Here is a 17,613-nt window from a genome sequence, read left to right as displayed (position 1 = left end):
GCAGGGGCAGGGGCAGGGGCAGGGGCAGGGGCAGGGGCAGGGGCAGGGGCAGGGGCAGGGGCAGAGGCAGGCAGACTTCTGTGAGTTGGAGACCAGCTGGATCTACAGAGAGAGTTCTGGGACAGCCAGGGTTCTGTTAACTCTGTCTAACAAGCTTGGTGAAATCTGAGAAAATAGCAAGACACTCTTCTCTCTCACAACTTTTCACTACACTAGGTTTTCATCAGGGCAATGAAACAAGAAAATTCAATGACTCCTATACTGAAAAGGAAGTAAAATTATCTCTGTGCAGATGATGTGATCCTGGCACATAGAAAATCTAAAAACAAACAAACAAAAGCCATGAAAAACTCCTAAGAGCTGGGGGGTGGAGATGGCTCCGTGGTTAAGAGCACTGACTGCTCTTCCAGTGGACCAGGGTTTGACTCTCAGCATCCATCTGTTTCTCACAACCACGTATGTGTCCGGTCCCAGGGAACCTGATGCTACCTTCTGACCTCGGCAAGCACCAGGCATGCATGTGGTGCACAGACATATGCAGATACTACACGTAAAATTAATTTTAAAAAACTTTATAAACTTAGAAATAAGAGCAGAAAAAAAGCAGACTAATCCTGTGGGGGGAAATGTAAAAATGTTGTAAGGAAAACAGAAAGATCCCTGGCATCACTCAGGTAGAAGGAGGAGGTCACCAATCACCAAGCTCTCAGAGCGGACAGAAGCAGGCGCAGCTGTGCAGTGCAGGTCCTCAGCCGCACCTGCTGGAGGGTGGTACAGAAACGCAGCTAGTGTTTTCACCTCTGTGAATGACGAGGGTGGTGCTTTGGAGGTGTTTTGTTTTGTCTTGTTTGCGGGTGAGGGGATCCTGGCTGTCCTGGAGACCAGGCTGTCCTGAGATTCAGTGATCCATCTGCCTCTGCCTCCAGAGGGCTGGGATTAAAGGCATGAGCACCATCTTACCCGTGGTTACCCATGACAGAATTACATTAAAACAGCAATGACTGTAAAATAGTCACCACTGAAGCCGCCTATCCCATGGGCAGGAATGGCTGTGGGGGTTCTGTTTTCTTCACTGAAGACACTTGGGATTAGGTGTCTGAAAGTTCCACCCATCACCAGAAGCACAATGTCACTACAGAACAAACCATGAACTGCATGAAAACATGTGAGACATTAGCCACCATGAGCGTGGTAAGCACCGCCACGCAGCCGCCAAGTACCTTGCCTGAGTTCTAGTACCACATGGAAGAGGTGAAGAAGACGCTAACTCACGCGGGTCACACCAGCGTGCGTGCTTGCGTGCTTGCTTGAGACAGGATCTTTTTTTTTTTTTTTTTAAAGATTTATTTATTTATTGTGTATGGAGTTCTGCCTGCATGTACACTTGCAAGCCAGAAGAGGGCATCAGATCCCATTACAGATGGTTGTGAGCCACCATGTGGATGCTGGGATTTGAACTCAGGACCTCTCGAAGAGCAGTCAATGCTCTTAACCTCTGAGCCATCTCTCCAGTCCCGAGACAGGATCTTATAAAGAAGCCGGCCTGACCTCAAACTCAAGATAGGCTCAGCGCCCCCCCCCCCCCCCCCCCCCCGCAGAGCATGGATGAGCTCAGCGGTCCGTGTGGTCCACACTGCCCGGCTGTCCCTTTGTCTTCCGAAAGCTGAGCCTGCTGACTCACCGAGCTCTGACAACTCCATCTTCTTCTTGGACCAAGAGTAGTGCTGTAAGAGGCCTTTGTAGGCCTGAACAAGCTTAATTAACACTTCCTGAGAAGCCGACTTTTCACCGTATCTCCACGTCTCTGCCTCACTTAGATTCCTGTTTGCATCTTCAAGCATCCCATGATGTAAAAGATACAACGCATGTTGTAAGGAGATCTGCACCAGTAAGAAAAACCCACTGTCACTGACGTCATTACAGAACTATTAGGAAACTCAGGAAAGAGATCACATATGCTGGCCTAGAGCCTTCATGTAGGACCAAAGGCTCAGCAGGGCGGTGCACGCCTTTAATTCCAGTGTTCAGGAAGAGCAAGGCAGGTGGATCTCTGAGTCTGAAGTCATCCTGGTCGTCTACAGAGCAAGTTCCAGGACAGGCATGGCTACACAGTAAAACCAAAAAATCAAGACCCAAGAACCTCTGTCATGTACATTTTTCAGTTAAGCAAAGAAAGGCGCATGAAACAACTACACTGTGCACTGGACATAAAATGACGCACTACAGAGCACACTGCAGCAGCGAGAAACCCGGCACAAAGCCACATCACAAGCTTGAACTAGTCGATCACTCAGTGCTTCCCTTTCACCCCTCACAGGAGACGGGGGCAGGGTAAATAACAAGCTTTCTATACACCTAATGCCAGTTGGTGCACAGTGGACCAGTCCAACTTCACATATCCTGAATCCACTCAAGCACCCTACTTGAGGAGTGCTAAAGAATGGATTTAGCTCAGGCAGGAAAGAGAATCCCTGAAACAGAAGCAAAAATAACCACAGAGCTGGGCCTAGTGAATTCATCTGTAACCCAGCACAGGAAGGCTAAGGTAGGACTGGGGGTTTGAAGCTAAGCTGGACTACATAGCAAGGCCAGTGGGCCTTAAGTGGCTTAAGTGGGTAATCTATGCTGAGAAACTTAAAGCATGAGGGCCAGAGTCTAGATCCCCAGCACCCACAGAACAAGTTGGGTGCACATGGGGTAGACACAGGACCCCAGAGCAAAGTGGCTAGCCAGATTGTATACACAAAACCAGTCAAAAACCAGTCAGCTCTGGTCAGCAAGAAACTTGCCTCAGTAATAGGGTGGAGGATGATCAAGATCCCTAGTGTCAACCTCAGACCTCCAGACTTACACACACAGACATGAGCACACACTCACACACACAAACCAGAAAGCCGAACAAGTAAAAACAAAACCAAGAACCAGGAATGCAAATGTTGAGCTTTGCAGGCCGTATGCTTTCTGCTCCGTTTTCTCAACTTGTGGCCAAGCTCTTACACAGCTTTAAAGTCTTGGGGAAAAAACCAATAGATTATTTATAAAATCACAAGAGAACAGTGCTTTTTAGTTACGAGAATATACAGAGATGGGGCTACAATACTGTGCAATGTTCTCACTCCCTTTTGCAAAAAACTATTATTAAAAGAATTCAGACACAGTTCTATACAAACATCTGGAACGTTACAACACTTGAACATGTGGGAGTTCCTAACTTGTTCCACAGGGTTTGTTTTATTTTTTGTTTTTTCAAAAATGCCAGCTCAGCTCAAGTAACTTCACAACTGTGAGGATCTGGGCTGTGCACAAAGTGAAGTGTAGCCTCAGATCTGACAGTCAGAGCCAGACTGATGGCTCTGGTCAAACCTCCCGGAAGATGGTTAGATCCGAGTGTGAGCAGTCCATAGAGCAGCGTGCTCCCCTCTCTCCTCTGCCAGCAGCTCTCATCGATTTCCGGTGACAGTCTGCCTTAGTGTTGATACAAGCGATTAAACACAAGCACATACTGAAAATCTACATTTACAAGTCTACATTCTTACCTTTAAATAATTCAAGACACCAATATTTTTCATCCGGTCAGCGAAGCTACTAAAAGTCTCCACGTTGCTTTTGGGGTGGTAAAATAGAATTTCACTTCCAAGCTTCCAAATGATCTATCAAAACAGAAACAGCAAAGTAGTAAATCCTTACCTAATCCAGTTTCTCCCTACAACATTTTGTTTTCCCTGATTGTAATATAAAAAGCAACTTATAACTACTCTCCATGGAAACCAGCAAGAGGCTCACGCTGTCAGTGGCAGGCAGGAAGCGGAGAGCAGACTAGAAATGGTGTGATGACTCTTTAACTCTGAAAGCCTCTGGTGACAGGCATGCTTCTTCCTCCTAAACTTCCCACCAGTGCCCCCAAGGGGAACCAGTATTCAATGCCAGAGCCTACAGGACATCCTCATTCAAACCACTACACCACTTCTATACCATGTCACAATAGTTGTGCCACTGTTAAATCAGTGCTAAAAGGGATGACTCAGAGAATGGTTCCTCCAGTGCTGGCTCCCTGCATCACCTCACCCTCATGGAAACACAGAAGCAGACATGCCCGCATCCCTGAAATCCATCCACACTGAGTATACACGCTGTGCATGTAGGATGTCCATCTAAGGATATCAGAAAAGACAAATTTTAATAATGTATTGTTCTCAGACCACATTTTGGTGACAGAACTTGAGCTCTGCTTTCTTAAGGGAGCAAATATCTACTTTTTCAACTTAAGTAAATTAATAAAAGTAAGTGTCAGAAAGAAAGAAAGAAAGAAAGAAAGAGAGAGAGAGAGAGAGAGAGAGAGAAAGAGAGAGAGAAAGAAAGAAAGAAAGAAAGAAAGAAAGAAAGAAAGAAAGAAGGAAAGAAAGAAAGCAAGAAAGCAAGCAAGCAAAGCAAAGCTTGCCTCTGCCCCCCTGCTGGGGCTAAGTGTGCACCCCACACCTGGCTTTTTATGTAACAGGACATCAGGGGCGCTGCTCAGAAAGTAGGGGTGGGTAAGTTGTTTAAAGGGGCCTTGAATGAGGGCGGTAATGGCTAAGAAAGACCCTCCAAGTAGAGGAAGCGAAAGGAGGGGAGTGTGCCTGACTGCTCCATTAAAAGAGGGCAATGAGGCTAACACCCAAGTTACAGAGATGGGGTCAGAGGCACATCGGGAAGGTGGTGCACATGGGAGGACTGTGGCTGCTGCTGCTCTAGTGAGACGGGAAGCCATTGGTGTTCTTGAGAGGAGAGGAGCATAATGAGTCAACAGAGACATGTGAATCTTGACAAGAGGAGACATGACTTCACAACTCCAAGTATCAAACAAAAGAAAAAAGAGACAGGCAAGGCTGGCTTGATCATGCCTCCCCAGCCTCAGGAGGCTGACAGAGGACTGCTGGGAACCTGAGTCCAAGGCCAGCATGGTATCCAGGCTGTCTCAGATGATGATGATGATGATGATGATGATGATGATGATGATGATGATGATGCCAATAAGAATGCAGAGAAATCAGAACATTAAATATTGCCAGTTGAAATATAAAATGGCAAAGCCACTTTGGTAAAAAAGTTTGGGAGAATGTTATTAGACTAAAAATATAATCTACACTATAATTCCACTCCTCAGTATTTATCAAAGGGAAATTAAAGAAAGCACCACGTGATGCCACATACATGACCGTCCAGGAACCCACTGAGGACTGCATGTATGATATGTGGTGGTCCACACAATGGAAACTGACAACGAAGGAACAGGCTAAGCCAGGCTTGCTGGTACAACCCTAATGTGTAGGAAGCTGAGGCAGGAGGAGCAAAGGCTGCCGAGCGTGGACGGTGTTGTGCACCTCAGGGGCAGCCTGTTTCCTGTAGGTGTCTGAGTCTTCCAGGGTCTGCAGGTAACTGTGCATGTACTCCGCAGCTCGACACCACTGGTGCTTCAGCAGGGCTTCTTGGAGGAAGCTTAGACAAGCACTTGTCGTCTGAGCAAAATCCTTCCTCTTCTTCCCTCCAGTCACTGTAGCAATAAACACAAGGAGTCCCACTCAGTGCTCAACAAACACAAGGTTTAACAAAGGCAGTGGCCCACTGACTTAAAACAAACCCTGCCACAAAACAATCCCTGCCACACGGTGTTAGTTTTAGGCCTCCCAACCCACAACAGAATGCTGACATGCAGTCCTGGGTGGTCTCAGACAAGCAGCCACCGCTGCTATATATTGGGTCTTCCCATAGTCTTGAAAGTAGCCCATGTAGCGGGGCAAAGGAGAATTAAAAACCCAGCTGCCCATGCAGACACATGAGTGCCATCTGAGTGCTACAGAGGCTGGCAGGACCTGGAGTCCAAAGACAGCATAGACGATATAAGGAGAGTCTGCATAAAAACAAACAAATGAGACAGCTTACATATGAGATGTGCTACCAGTGATTCATAAATAACTTGGATAGAGCCTCCAAGGAAACAGGCCTCGGGACTTAAAATGGGTAAAAGTCACCAATGCTATCCTAGTGAAATACGGTCTTTATTACCTACTAGTGTTCTGAAAACCCCAAGAGAAACTTTTTCTTAGAGGATCAAGTTTCCAGTAACTCAGTGTCAGTCAAGCATCAAGACTAGAAAAACTGTACGCCTGGCACCTGTTAGGTCTGTAAGGCACTGACATTCTGCATGGGAAGGGCACTTGGGCTTCGACGCACTGTCACACTGTAAAGGAGCGGGTTTACTGGTGCTCCTTTTCCCTTCTGACTCGTCCTATTCAGCCAGCAGTCTTTTCTCTTTTCTTTTTCTGTTTTTGTTTTGTTGCTTGTTTCCTAGTAGTCACAAGGCCCAGGCTGACCTCAAGCTCACTCTGCAGGAAAGTATGTCTTGGGAATCTTTCTGCCTTGTCTCAACAACCCTGGGATTACAGGTGTGCCTGGCCATCCCTAGCTCTGGGCTCTAGTCTTTCAGCTAGACACTCTTATTTATGCTCAGGTTAAGATCGTACTCTTAAGGGCCTGAGAATTCAGTTCCCAGCACCTTGTCACAACTGGTCACCTCCAGACCAGGAACTCTAACACCCTCTTCTGGCCTTTGTGGGCACATCTATATCCATGGTACACACACATATAAATGTGCATACACATGAAAACTAAGTCTAACACACACACACACACACACGCACACGCACGCACATGCACGCACACGCACGCACATGCACGCACACGCACGCACACGCTAACACACACGCACGCATGCACGCACGCACACAGTGACAGCCAGGACAGAGCTGTGGCTCAGTGGCAGCACAAGTTACTCCAAGGCTCTGGATTTGCCCCCCAGCAGGCCCTAAACAAACAAAACGAGCACAGTCAATGTGCACGTCCATATCTGTATGCACTCCTTGCTAAAACTGACCTTCCAGAGCGCTGTGCCCATGCTCGCGGCCTTACATGATACCTGCAGGGAAAGATGGGGCTGGCAGAGTGAATGACTGTAACACTGCCCTTGGCAAGTCAGATGATTTTCAAAATATGTGTCAGAACTGCAGAGACACGGGCAACTTTTTTTGTTTGTTTTTGTTTTTTCTGGAACTCAGAGATCTGATAGCCTCTATCTCCCAAGAGGTAAGGCATGTCACCATACCTGGCTTTACTTTAGTTTTATTTTATTTTTTTATTCCGAGACAGAGTTTCTCAGTATAGCCCTGGATATCCTGAAATTCATTTTGAAGGCCAGGCTGACCTCTCAAACTCACAGAGATCCACCTGCCTCTGCCTCCCAAGTGCTGGGATTAAAGGCTTTTGCCAATATTGCCCAGAAACACTGGTAACTTTTAAGAACTCTCCATGTAACTTCAGAAATAATGGTTAAACTTTTACCGCCATTCACTTCCTCATGTGACCCCAAACTTCTTAGAGAAATTGAAACAGACATAATAGAATTGATGTTAAGTCTTTCTTCCAGAGAAATAAAATTATAGAACAGTCAAACTATGTGGTGTACAACACCTGTAATCCCATCATGGCTGGAGAACTGAGTTACGGTCATGTCCCATCTCAAAACAAACTTTAATACTTACAATGTACAAGATATTAAAAGTATATATGCAGTGATATACACTTACTCAAAAAGGTTTACTCTAAACCTTCTATCTAGCTGAGAGTAGAGGCGCAGGCCTTTGATCTCAGTGCTCAGGAGACAGAAGCAGGTGAGTTTAAGGCCAGCCTCCTCTACAAAGTGAGTTCCAGGACAGCCAGGGCTACAAGAAGAAATCTTGCCTTGAAAAACCAAATTAATTATTAATCAATCAATCAATAAAAGCTTCCATCTATTAAAAATCTTTTTCTCAATTTTTGAAAAGTGGTAACAGAATATGCTACATTTCTATATGATTAAGACTTTACTGGATCTATTTTAAAACTAACAACTTCGGGGTTGGGGATTTAGCTCAGTGGTAGAGCGCTTGCCTAGCAAGCGCAAGGCCCTGGGTTCGGTTCCCAGCTCCGAAAAAAAGAAGAAAAAAACAACTAACAACTTCATTTTAAAAATCCATCATGTGGTGACAATTTTATCATTTGCAACTATTAAACTTAACAATTTATATAACACCTTAAAACTGCCAAGACGATTTGATGAGTACTGTGAGACTCTGCACAGGGGACATGTAAAGGGAACCATGATGAAGACTACACCCCTCATCTGGGCATGGTGACTCATCTGTCACTCCAGCAATCACAAGACGAAAGCAGGAGGACAGCTGCAGATCTGAGGCCAATCTGGTCAGGGTAGCAGGTTCCAGGCTTGTCAGGGCTGGTCATCCTGACTTGATGGGGCTGTGGGCGGGAAGGAGTCTGCAGCACAGACTGGGTACTTCCTGGACCATTTAAAGCAAACTCTAACCCCCCCGGGATCCTCACTCAGCCTTGCTCACGTGCTCCCAGCAGGACTGGAATTACCTGAAAGCTAATTAGAAATGAAGACCACTTCGCTTCAGCTGGCTCCCTGAAGCAGACTCTGTAATTAACCAGAGCTCCACAAGCTGCTCAGACCACCAACGATCCCAGGCAACCAGCCCAGAAACTGGCAAAATGTCTGCTCAAATAAATAGCCTTTATTGGCCTAATGGAAGACTACACTCTCATCATCATCATCATCGTCGTCGTCGTCATCATCGTCATCGTCATCATCCTCATCCTCATCCTCATCATCATTGTTGTCGTCATCATCATCATCATCCTCATCCTCATCATCGTCATCATCCTCCTCATCCTAATCATCATTGTCATCATCATCATCCTCATCACTTATAATTTTCTTTTTGTTGACAGCTGTATGAAAGAAAAGGAAAAGCCTCCCATCTGATCTCAAAAGATAAACAGACATCAAGGTTCACACTTGTAATCCCAGTGCTTTGAGGCTGAGGCAAGAGACCAACCATGAGTTCTAAACCAGCCTGAACTACATAAGTGAGTCCAAGGCAAACCAGAGACAAAGAGCAAGACCCTGTTTCAACAACAACAAATTAAGATAAAATAATAAAATAAGATGAAAAGGGGAATAAAGAGAAGAAGGAACTGGCTTGGGTATTCCTTCTGCGCCTGTGTTCACCCCTGGCACTTCATGGCGGTAAAGTGAAAGGTTTCAATGTTGTTACTTACCCACTGCTTCTATATGCTTCTGAAGCCATGGGAAATGCATTCTTGTCTTAGAGAACTCTGACGTTTCTGGGTTATCCTCAGCCCCAGCAAGCTTTGTCAGTTCTTCACTGAAGTCACTCATCATCTATTCCAAACTGAGAGTGTCAGTTAGTTTCAGGGTGCTAATCCACAGGCAGCTGAACTGTACAGAAAGCTAGACTTTTCGTCTAATAAGTGTCATTTGAGTAGTAACTCATTGTACCTGTCAGGTGTCTTGCTTTTTTAAGTATGCATTGAATCTATGTCAGAAACAGCTGACACTAAAGTTCCAGTCAAGAACACTTGCTGTTTCTCAAGAGGACCTGGGTTGGGTTCCCAGCACCCATATACCAGTTCAGAGCTTTCTGGAACCCCACTTCCAGGGCAACCAACAACCTCCTCAAGAGTCATAGAGTAGTGTGCAGATACGAGGCAAACGCTCACACACAGAAGATAAAATAAAAATCATTTTTAAAACCCATTTTAAAAAAGGATACCTTACCATACAGCTATGTATCAAGTGCATACAAAAACGACACATCCTTAATTACAAAGTAAAAAGCTCAAGCCACAGAAACAAACTGAAGAATGCATGCAACAGGGCAAGTGCAGTAATAGCAGTAGCTAGGATTTATCGGAACTTAACCACATAACTAGCCCGTGCGTTATCTAACTTAACCACAGCAGCAACCTTATTTCCTTCCACGTTAGGACTGGGAAAAGGTGAAGACAAGAATCTGGGAAATGCAGAGTACACGCAGACTAGCCGGTATGAAAAACGCAAGGGGGTGGGCAGGGGGGCCACGGCAAAGAAATGACTCTACAAAAGCAGCCATATGCCACTGGGCTTGGGTTTAGCTGTCAAAATGCTCAAGACCCTTGTCCTGCGTATCTATCAAATACTGAAGCTTCTGTTACTACAAATTCCACCAATGTCCCTCCTTTCTGCAATCCTACGTTATCCTAGTTCTGTACAGCCTCAGCTTTTTTTGTTTTGTTTTGTTTTCCGCGGTGCTGGAGATCGAACCTGGAGCCTGCTCACAAAAGATATCGTGTCTCTCTCTGTCTGTGTCTGTCTGTCTGTCTGTCTGTCTCTCTCTCTCTCTCTCTCTCTCTCTCAACATTACACTTTTATTGTTAGGGGAAGGCACCGCGCACACGTGGAGGTCAGAGACTAAATTAGAGGGGTCCTTCTACCAGTTAGATCCGAGGATCGAACTCACCCGGCTTGACAGTAGTCACCATTAACTGCTGAGCCATCTCCCAAGACTTGGTCAGCCTCAAATTTTGTTTCTCAGCCTTAAAATCAGCTTAAGCTTTTAAAAAACCATTCCGCGAAAAAAGCTTGAAATAACACCTGAATTAGAAATCGACGCACCGCATACGGTAAGGAGACTTAAAGCAAATCTTTCCTTGGCCCTCAAAGATTCAAACTGGCTTGGTGGAGGTTGGCGTGGTGGTGGTTGCCACGGTAACCAAGTTAGCAGTCCTAGTAACTAATGGTCTCAGAACCCAAGAGCACGGAAAGTCAAGAGGAAACCGCAGAAGGAACAAACAGGGGTCTCACACACCTTTTCCGGTTTCACTGAAAGCGCAGGGCACATGGACGCCGCAAACGGCCAAACCCAAGCTCCTGAGACGCCGGTCTCCACGTTGTTCACTGTCTGAGAAAACCCTCTCCGGAAGCAGTTAGCGAGCGCTTCCTGTGAGCTTACGCGAAACCAGCCTGGAGCACATTCGAGTCGCGCGCATGCGTGACCACGCCCCTACATGAGCGTGGCCTGTGGGAAAGCTGCAGAACCTATCCAGCTCCGAAGAGCTTCCGGACGAGACCCGGAAGTGGATGTTGACTTCCGCCGTCTCCTTTAGTTTGGCCCAGATTTACAACTTAGACTAAGCCTTAACGAAATTGGAAGCTTTCTATCGCAAAGTCGAGTGTGAACAGGGGACGCATAGCCGATTCCAGTTGCTGCTATGAGAATTATTTTTATTACAACTTTTAGCATCTGATTTAAGTGATTTGGCGCCTCACAGTTTGAACAAGAATCCATTTTTCCTTTTTCAACGTGGATGGTTGTAGGGATCGGCCTGGATCCCACTTTCATGAGAGATATTAACAACCTTGTGTTAATTCTGGAGGTGGATGGTGGAATTGTTAAGCACTTTGGAAAGGGGTTGCGGGTAAGTGAAGATGACCGTAGAGAATGGCCGAAGATGTATGGGAAAACACTATTCGAAGGACTATCCGTTAAATGGACAGACTGGCACCAGTAATGTGAGCGGCATTAATGAGAAAAGGCCAGGAAGAAAAGAAAAATGTTCTTTGTACTGAAGGCTGCATATAATATGCCATGGTCTCCTCTGAAACTCTGAATTTACTGCTCGAGACTAGAATCTAAGTATCAAGGAAACCAAAGGGTCTACAAAAAGACGTTGTATGAAAGGATTTTTTTTTTTTTTGGTTCTTTTTTTCGGAGCTGGGGACCGAACCCAGGGCCTTGCGCTTCCTAGGCAAGCGCTCTACCACTGAGCTAAATCCCCAGCCCCTGGTTTTGGTTTTCTAAGACCAAGTTTCAACATAGCTCTAGCTGTCCTAGAACTCGCTCTGTAGACCAGGCTGGCCTTGAACCCAGAAATCCAGTCTGCCTTCCAAGTGCTGGAATTAAAGGCGTGTGCCACCATGCCTGGCCTTTAAGCCTGTACTCTACAGGTGAAGCTAAACTAAATATGTGGCCAAGGAGGGGCGGTCACACACACCAAGATAATGATTAGCTTGTCATCTGGAAGCTTAGTTCATCAAAATGACTCAGCTGATTCTGTTCATGCTCATAAAAATATGGAGAAATGCCAGCAGTGGTGGCAAGTGCCTTTAATCACAACACTCGGGAGGCAGAGGCAGGCCGATCTCTGAGTTTGAGGCCAGCCTGATCCACAGAGGGAGTTCCAGGACAGCCAGGGCTACACAGAGAGACCCTGTCTCAAAAAAGGGGTGGGAGGATGTTCTGATGTCAAAATTTTCAAACATCTCGACATTAGGAGATACAAGTCAGAAAGTCCATTCTCCCTCTATTCCTTACATACCACATCCGGTCCATACCACTTCCGGTTCCCACAGTACAATTCTGGATGAAAATGTGTGGAGAAGGAGCATACACAACAGCTTTCTGGACTCCAATCTTTAAGGTTGTGCATTACAACAGGGAGGGGAATACAACTGCTTTTCGATTTTAAAGGAGCAACTTAATCATGGTGATAAACTGCATCTTCTAAAAGCTTTGAAAGTGTCTTGGAAAATATTATTCCTATGGACCCCTTTTATTAAAAAAAAATGAGCTTCACACAGCCAAGCAATTGAAAACATCACAAATAACCTTCACTCCATCATAAAAGAGAATGTGGCAAAAATAAAAGTATGAAGACAGAGCCAACTTGCACGGCAGTTTGGAGAAGACCTTTATCCAACCACAACGTTCCTGAAACACACAGGCTAAGATCCTACCCTCGGCTGGGACTTGGGGAAAGACTGCTCTAAAAGGCATGACTTCACTTTTTCCCTCCTTGTTTGGTACCCTGAGGCGAGCCTTCTAGAGAGAGGCCAGATGGATAGGGAGCTCCGGGCCTATTAGCACCATACTGGAAATACAACCATCATTCAGGGCCTTGGCTCCAGACATGAGAAGAGGATAAAAAGGTGGTCACCGCAGATCTTAGAGCAGTCATTAGCTGAATGTGACCACATGAGTGGTTCCAGTTGACCAGAGGTCTATCAAAGGCAAGCTAAGCCCTGCACAAACTCCCAGTTCAAACTGCATGATAAATGGAAATCATCTTTAGGTACTCGGTGTCTGTGTGGACTGAGAAAATATGACAAAGGTGACATCCTACCCGTGCTAGCCCTGGACTTTAAGATGCCTTACACTTTTGGCTTTTATTGTGAAGGAGGGCGCCTGTCAACGAGTTTGGGATACATGACTGGATATTTAACTGAGAGATAATCTAATCAGTTTATTCTAATCAGTTTTCGCCCCCACAACACAGCCGCCAGACAATGGAACGAAGCTATTCTAACCCAGCTCATGGCTGAAGACAGTCATGTGAGCGACCCCAACCAGAAACTCATAGAAGACAATTCAGCTCTAAGTCCACAGAACAGAGAGAAGCAAATGTTTTTTTTTTTTTTACACCACTAAATTTATTTACGTAGTATGAAGTAATCGTTGATCTGTTTCCACACAGAGACGTCACCTTTCACTCTGGAGTTCACTTTAACATCGCTGGCAAGATAGTCCTTTTGCGGTTGCCTCTCTTTTCATTTCAGTTTGAAGATTTATGTTGGGCTGGCGGGTTTTTTTTCTTTCAGCTCTTTAAACATTCCCTTTGACTTTTAGTCTTATTTCTGATAAGATTAAACTTTAACTGTTTTTACTGATTGGCAGTGTTTTTTTTTCTTGTCTCTGGCTTCTTTTATTTTTCTCCCTATTTGATTATTTATCAGCAGTAATTTACTGATCTATGTGTGGTTCTTTTTATTAGACTTACTTTACATACACCGAGTCTTCTAGACCCATGGGTTTCCTGTTTGTTAGTTTGGGAAAACGTTTAAACTTTTTTTTTTTTTTTGCCTTCACTAAAGTTCTGTTCAATTATGTCCTGGCTTCCAAACACTTTGAGGGCTCCTAACTATATATGTGTAATACCACTTAGTATTAAGAGATATTAGTAACAGAATTTCCACTCCTTTTTTCTTTCTGATTGTTAGACATGAAAATTCCTGTGAGCCTAACTTCAAATTAATTCTTTGTTGGTTGGCAGTGCAAAATCTTGTGATAGATTATTTCCTTATATTTTCACTTAAAATACTTTGTTTCTTTTAAAAAGTTTATTTTATGTGCATTGGTATTTTACCTACCTGTATGACTGTAAGAGGATTACAGACAGTTGTAAGTTGCCACATGGGTGCTGGGAATTGAACCCTGATTTTTTGGAAGAACATTCTGTGCTCTTAACCACTGAGTCATCTCTCCAGCCCCCAAATAATATGGTTCTTATTTCTTAGAATTTTTTTCAAAGAAAGTTTTCACTTCTATGTCAATATGCCCTATTTGTTCCTTGTAACTGCTCCCCACTAAGCCTTTGGAGTAATTTAACTTCTTTTTCAAGACAGGGTCTTGCTGTGCAGTTCTGGCTGTTCTGGAAATCACTGTGAAGATCAGGCACAGAGACTCACAGAGATCCACCTGCATCTGTCTCTAAAGGGCTGGGACCAAGGATGTGGCCACTACTCCCAGTTTATGAAGTAATTTAAATTTTATTTCAGCTAATTCTAAAATGTGGATCATCTTGCAGATATCTTATTATCCATGGCTTTTTTTTTCTTTTAAAATTCCATTTTTCTATTATTTTTTTTTGCAATCTGATAAGGTTCAATTCTATTGTGAACATTTATAGGTTATAGGAAGTTTATATTGTCTTTTTCTAAAGGGGACAGTAATGGTTAATTAATGCTCAATCTGATTGCATTAAAATGCCCAGTCAGAGAGTATCTCATGGGATTTCCAGAGACAGATTGTTAAGACTCTCAACTAATCAGTGGATTGACCCCTTAACGGACTTCTCATATTATCATACTGAAAAGTAGGAGGCAGGGCCCAGTGGTAGAAGCCATCTCACCAGCCCCTAGAGTTCAATTTTAATCATCATTTTCTAGCGCTATGGCCATATTGAAACATGCCTAATCAGAATTGAGATATGTCACAAGGTTAAAGTAAAATTGGGAGTTCAGAGACTTCAAATGAAGAAAAGGATGTGAAATAGCTCATTAATACCTCTGTGTTTATTACAAGTTGAAATGACATTTTGAGTGGATTAAGTACAGCCAACCTGCACTAGCACATTTCACCTGCCACCACAGCAGGCAGCGATAACAAGAGGCAGTGTAAAGGCTCTACAGCCTACACAAATTCACCTTTGTCAAAGACTTCACTAACGTGATAGCTATCTGCTTTGGTTGAGACCCTGATAGATTAAAGTTAGTCTCCTTGAGGGTCCAACTGTGTTACGGGAGCTGTTTCCATTGGGTTTTGCAGGAATTTTCTAACTGATGTGTCGAAATACTCGTAAAGTGGGGCTGGAGGGGCGTGGCTGGAGGGGCGTGACTGGAAGGATGGCTCAGAAATTAAAGTCACTTACTGCTCTTCCAGGGCACAAGGATTTGGATCCCAGCACCCATATTGAGTGGCTCATTACCACCTCTAAGTCCAACATACACAACACACATATAAATAAAATTTTAAGAAAAACAACAACAAAGGGAACTTGAGGAGGGAAGAACTTATTTGAGCCACCCGTTTGATGGTACAATCCGTTTTGCTGGGGAACTTGTGCTGGTAAACGTGTGAGGTCGTTGCTCACGTTTTGTCAGAGGTCTGAAATCACAGAAAAACGTGTACTGTCGTGCTTTGTTTATTCGACCCAGGACCCCAACCTGTAGAATCCACATTTGTGCTATCCACATTTGGGGTGGTTCTGTTAAATTTTGGAGACACCATCACAGACATACCCAGAAATGTATTTTTGAGGCAAATATAATTCTCATCAAGTTGAGTATCAAGTTACAGTCTAGAGTAACCATCACAGATTCCTTGGACATCCTCCAAAGTCCTGACCGTGACCAATCATAGGAAGCCCAGTTTCTCTCACACCCAGTTTTCAAGTTCACTTTATTCCTAGATTCTATCTGCTTGCTACAGCCAGCTTACCAAACCCCGCCTTTATTCAGGTTATGGCTTTTACTTTAGCATTTTTAATAGATACACTTTCTTCTTCTTCTTCTTCTTCTTCTTCTTCTTCTTCTTCTTCTTCTTCTTCTTCTTCTTCTTCTTCTTTTTTGGTTGGTTGTTGGTTGGTTTGGTTTTTTAAGACAGGGTTTCTCTCTGTGTAGCCCTGGCTGTCCTGTAAATGGCTCTGTAGACCAGGCTGACCTTGAACTCAGAGATCTTCCAGTCTTTGCCTCCGGAGTGCTGGGATTAAAATCACGTGCCACCACCACCTGGCAAAATGTTCTTTGTTTGTATACCCTGATCAACATGAGGACCAGTGCCAGAGAAACTCCATCAATCTATTGGTGGTTCAGAGTAAACAATCCTTGGAAAGGAAAGTTATTCCATATTTACTTTCTTTTTTCTTTTCTTTTCTTTTTTTTTTTTTTTGAAATAGAGTCTTAGTATATAACCCTGGCTGGCCTGCAACTGCTGGCATGGAACTTACAAAGATCACCCTGCCCCTGCCCCTCCCTCTGTCTCATTGCTGAGATTAAAAGTGTGTGCCACCATACCCAGCCAATATTATCATAGCACAATCATGATCAGAGAGGACCACCAGCCCTAAGGGTGTCATGGTAACTGCTGTCCAGGGAAACATTCCTTTCTGGAGGGAGGCTCATAAGACTCAGAAAGTAATGATCTTTATGTTTCTGGGAAAGCTGAAACTTCAGGATTCACAGAGGTCTCCTCCACTCGAATACAGGCTCAATGTGAAGATGGAGGTGCGGGAGACGTTCCAACCCAGCAAGCTGCCTGCAGGGTGTGTAGAAAGCTGTTGTTGTAAAAATATAAAAATAAAAAAGTAACGGTGTCTTTTGACCCGCTTGGTTTGCACCGAGGTGCCACAAGATATCTGCTTGATATCTTGGTAGAAACACATCCCAGCCACACACATTCCTACACTCAAACCCTCACATAAAAGAACACACAACACAATAATCTTTGACCCATTTGATAAGATATAATTGCCCACTTAAACATACAAAGCCCGGTACCATCCATCCCTTAGGAACATTGACAACAACCTGTAAATACACAGAGCAGAATCTTAACATCACCTGTCATGGCTTCTCACCCTCTCTTCTCCTGTCCCCCCTTTCTGTGCTAGTCTCCTCCTCTTCTTTCAAACTTCTCTCCTGTCCATCCTTCATTCTCCTCCAATGACAGGCCTCCTTCTATCTTGTATCTGCCCCTCACCTGTATTTTACAGGGAAAAGTTTCTGGTGAAGCTGCCGGATTCCTGAGTATGTGACTAGACAGGCAGCTGTCCTTGGGACAGTGGAATTAGCATCAGAATACAGATAGCTTCACGGCAAACCACAACAGAAAGCTCCAGGACTGTAGCTTCAAGATTTAAACATCCACGTTTGGGAGGGTTTCAAGTGACGTAGTTGTCTGTGGGTCACCCACACTACCATAAGTAACCTCAATAAACTCATTGGTTCACTGAGATGGACTCTGATACAATTGTCCCTTTGGTCTGTCATCTGGTTCTTATCTGAGGTGTGTCTCTCTGTCTAGCGTAAATAAACATGCGTATCATGTCATGGCTCCCATGGGAAAGTCTCACACAGCAATGATACAGCCCAGTGATCTGTCCTTATGCTGTGCTTAAACCATT

At 44.4% G+C, this 17,613-nt stretch overlaps 1 protein-coding gene across 8 annotated transcripts in view; it reads right to left on the bottom strand.

Moving 5' to 3' along the window:
* Taf1a (TATA-box binding protein associated factor, RNA polymerase I subunit A) overlaps positions 1 to 17,613 on the bottom strand; it is a 35,972-nt gene that overhangs the window by 8,070 nt on the left and 10,289 nt on the right. For 2 of the 8 annotated variants that reach the window (XR_015635290.1, NM_001429816.1), the window contains exons 1-5: positions 10,743 to 10,858; positions 9,154 to 9,287; positions 5,361 to 5,530; positions 3,537 to 3,650; positions 1,682 to 1,880 (exon numbers count right to left, since the gene is read on the bottom strand). Coding sequence is in view for 5 of the 8 variants with exons in the window: in NM_001429816.1 (NP_001416745.1) it covers positions 1,682 to 1,880; positions 3,537 to 3,650; positions 5,361 to 5,530; positions 9,154 to 9,277 (607 nt within the window). In the remaining 3 variants the exon portion in view is untranslated. Of the gene's footprint in view, positions 1 to 1,681; positions 1,881 to 3,536; positions 3,651 to 3,783; positions 3,962 to 5,360; positions 5,531 to 9,153; positions 9,288 to 10,394; positions 10,640 to 10,742; positions 10,859 to 17,613 lie in introns of those variants that run through there. The other 6 variants (XR_015635289.1, XM_087581288.1, XR_015635291.1 and 3 more) reach the window with 5 other exon arrangements.

Source organism: Rattus norvegicus, chromosome 13, assembly GCF_021556685.1.
Source record: "Rattus norvegicus strain SHRSP/BbbUtx chromosome 13, alternate assembly SHRSP_T2T, whole genome shotgun sequence".
In the NCBI taxonomy this organism is placed as follows: domain Eukaryota; kingdom Metazoa; phylum Chordata; class Mammalia; order Rodentia; family Muridae; genus Rattus; species Rattus norvegicus.
This window is presented reverse-complemented; position numbering and strand designations above follow the sequence as displayed.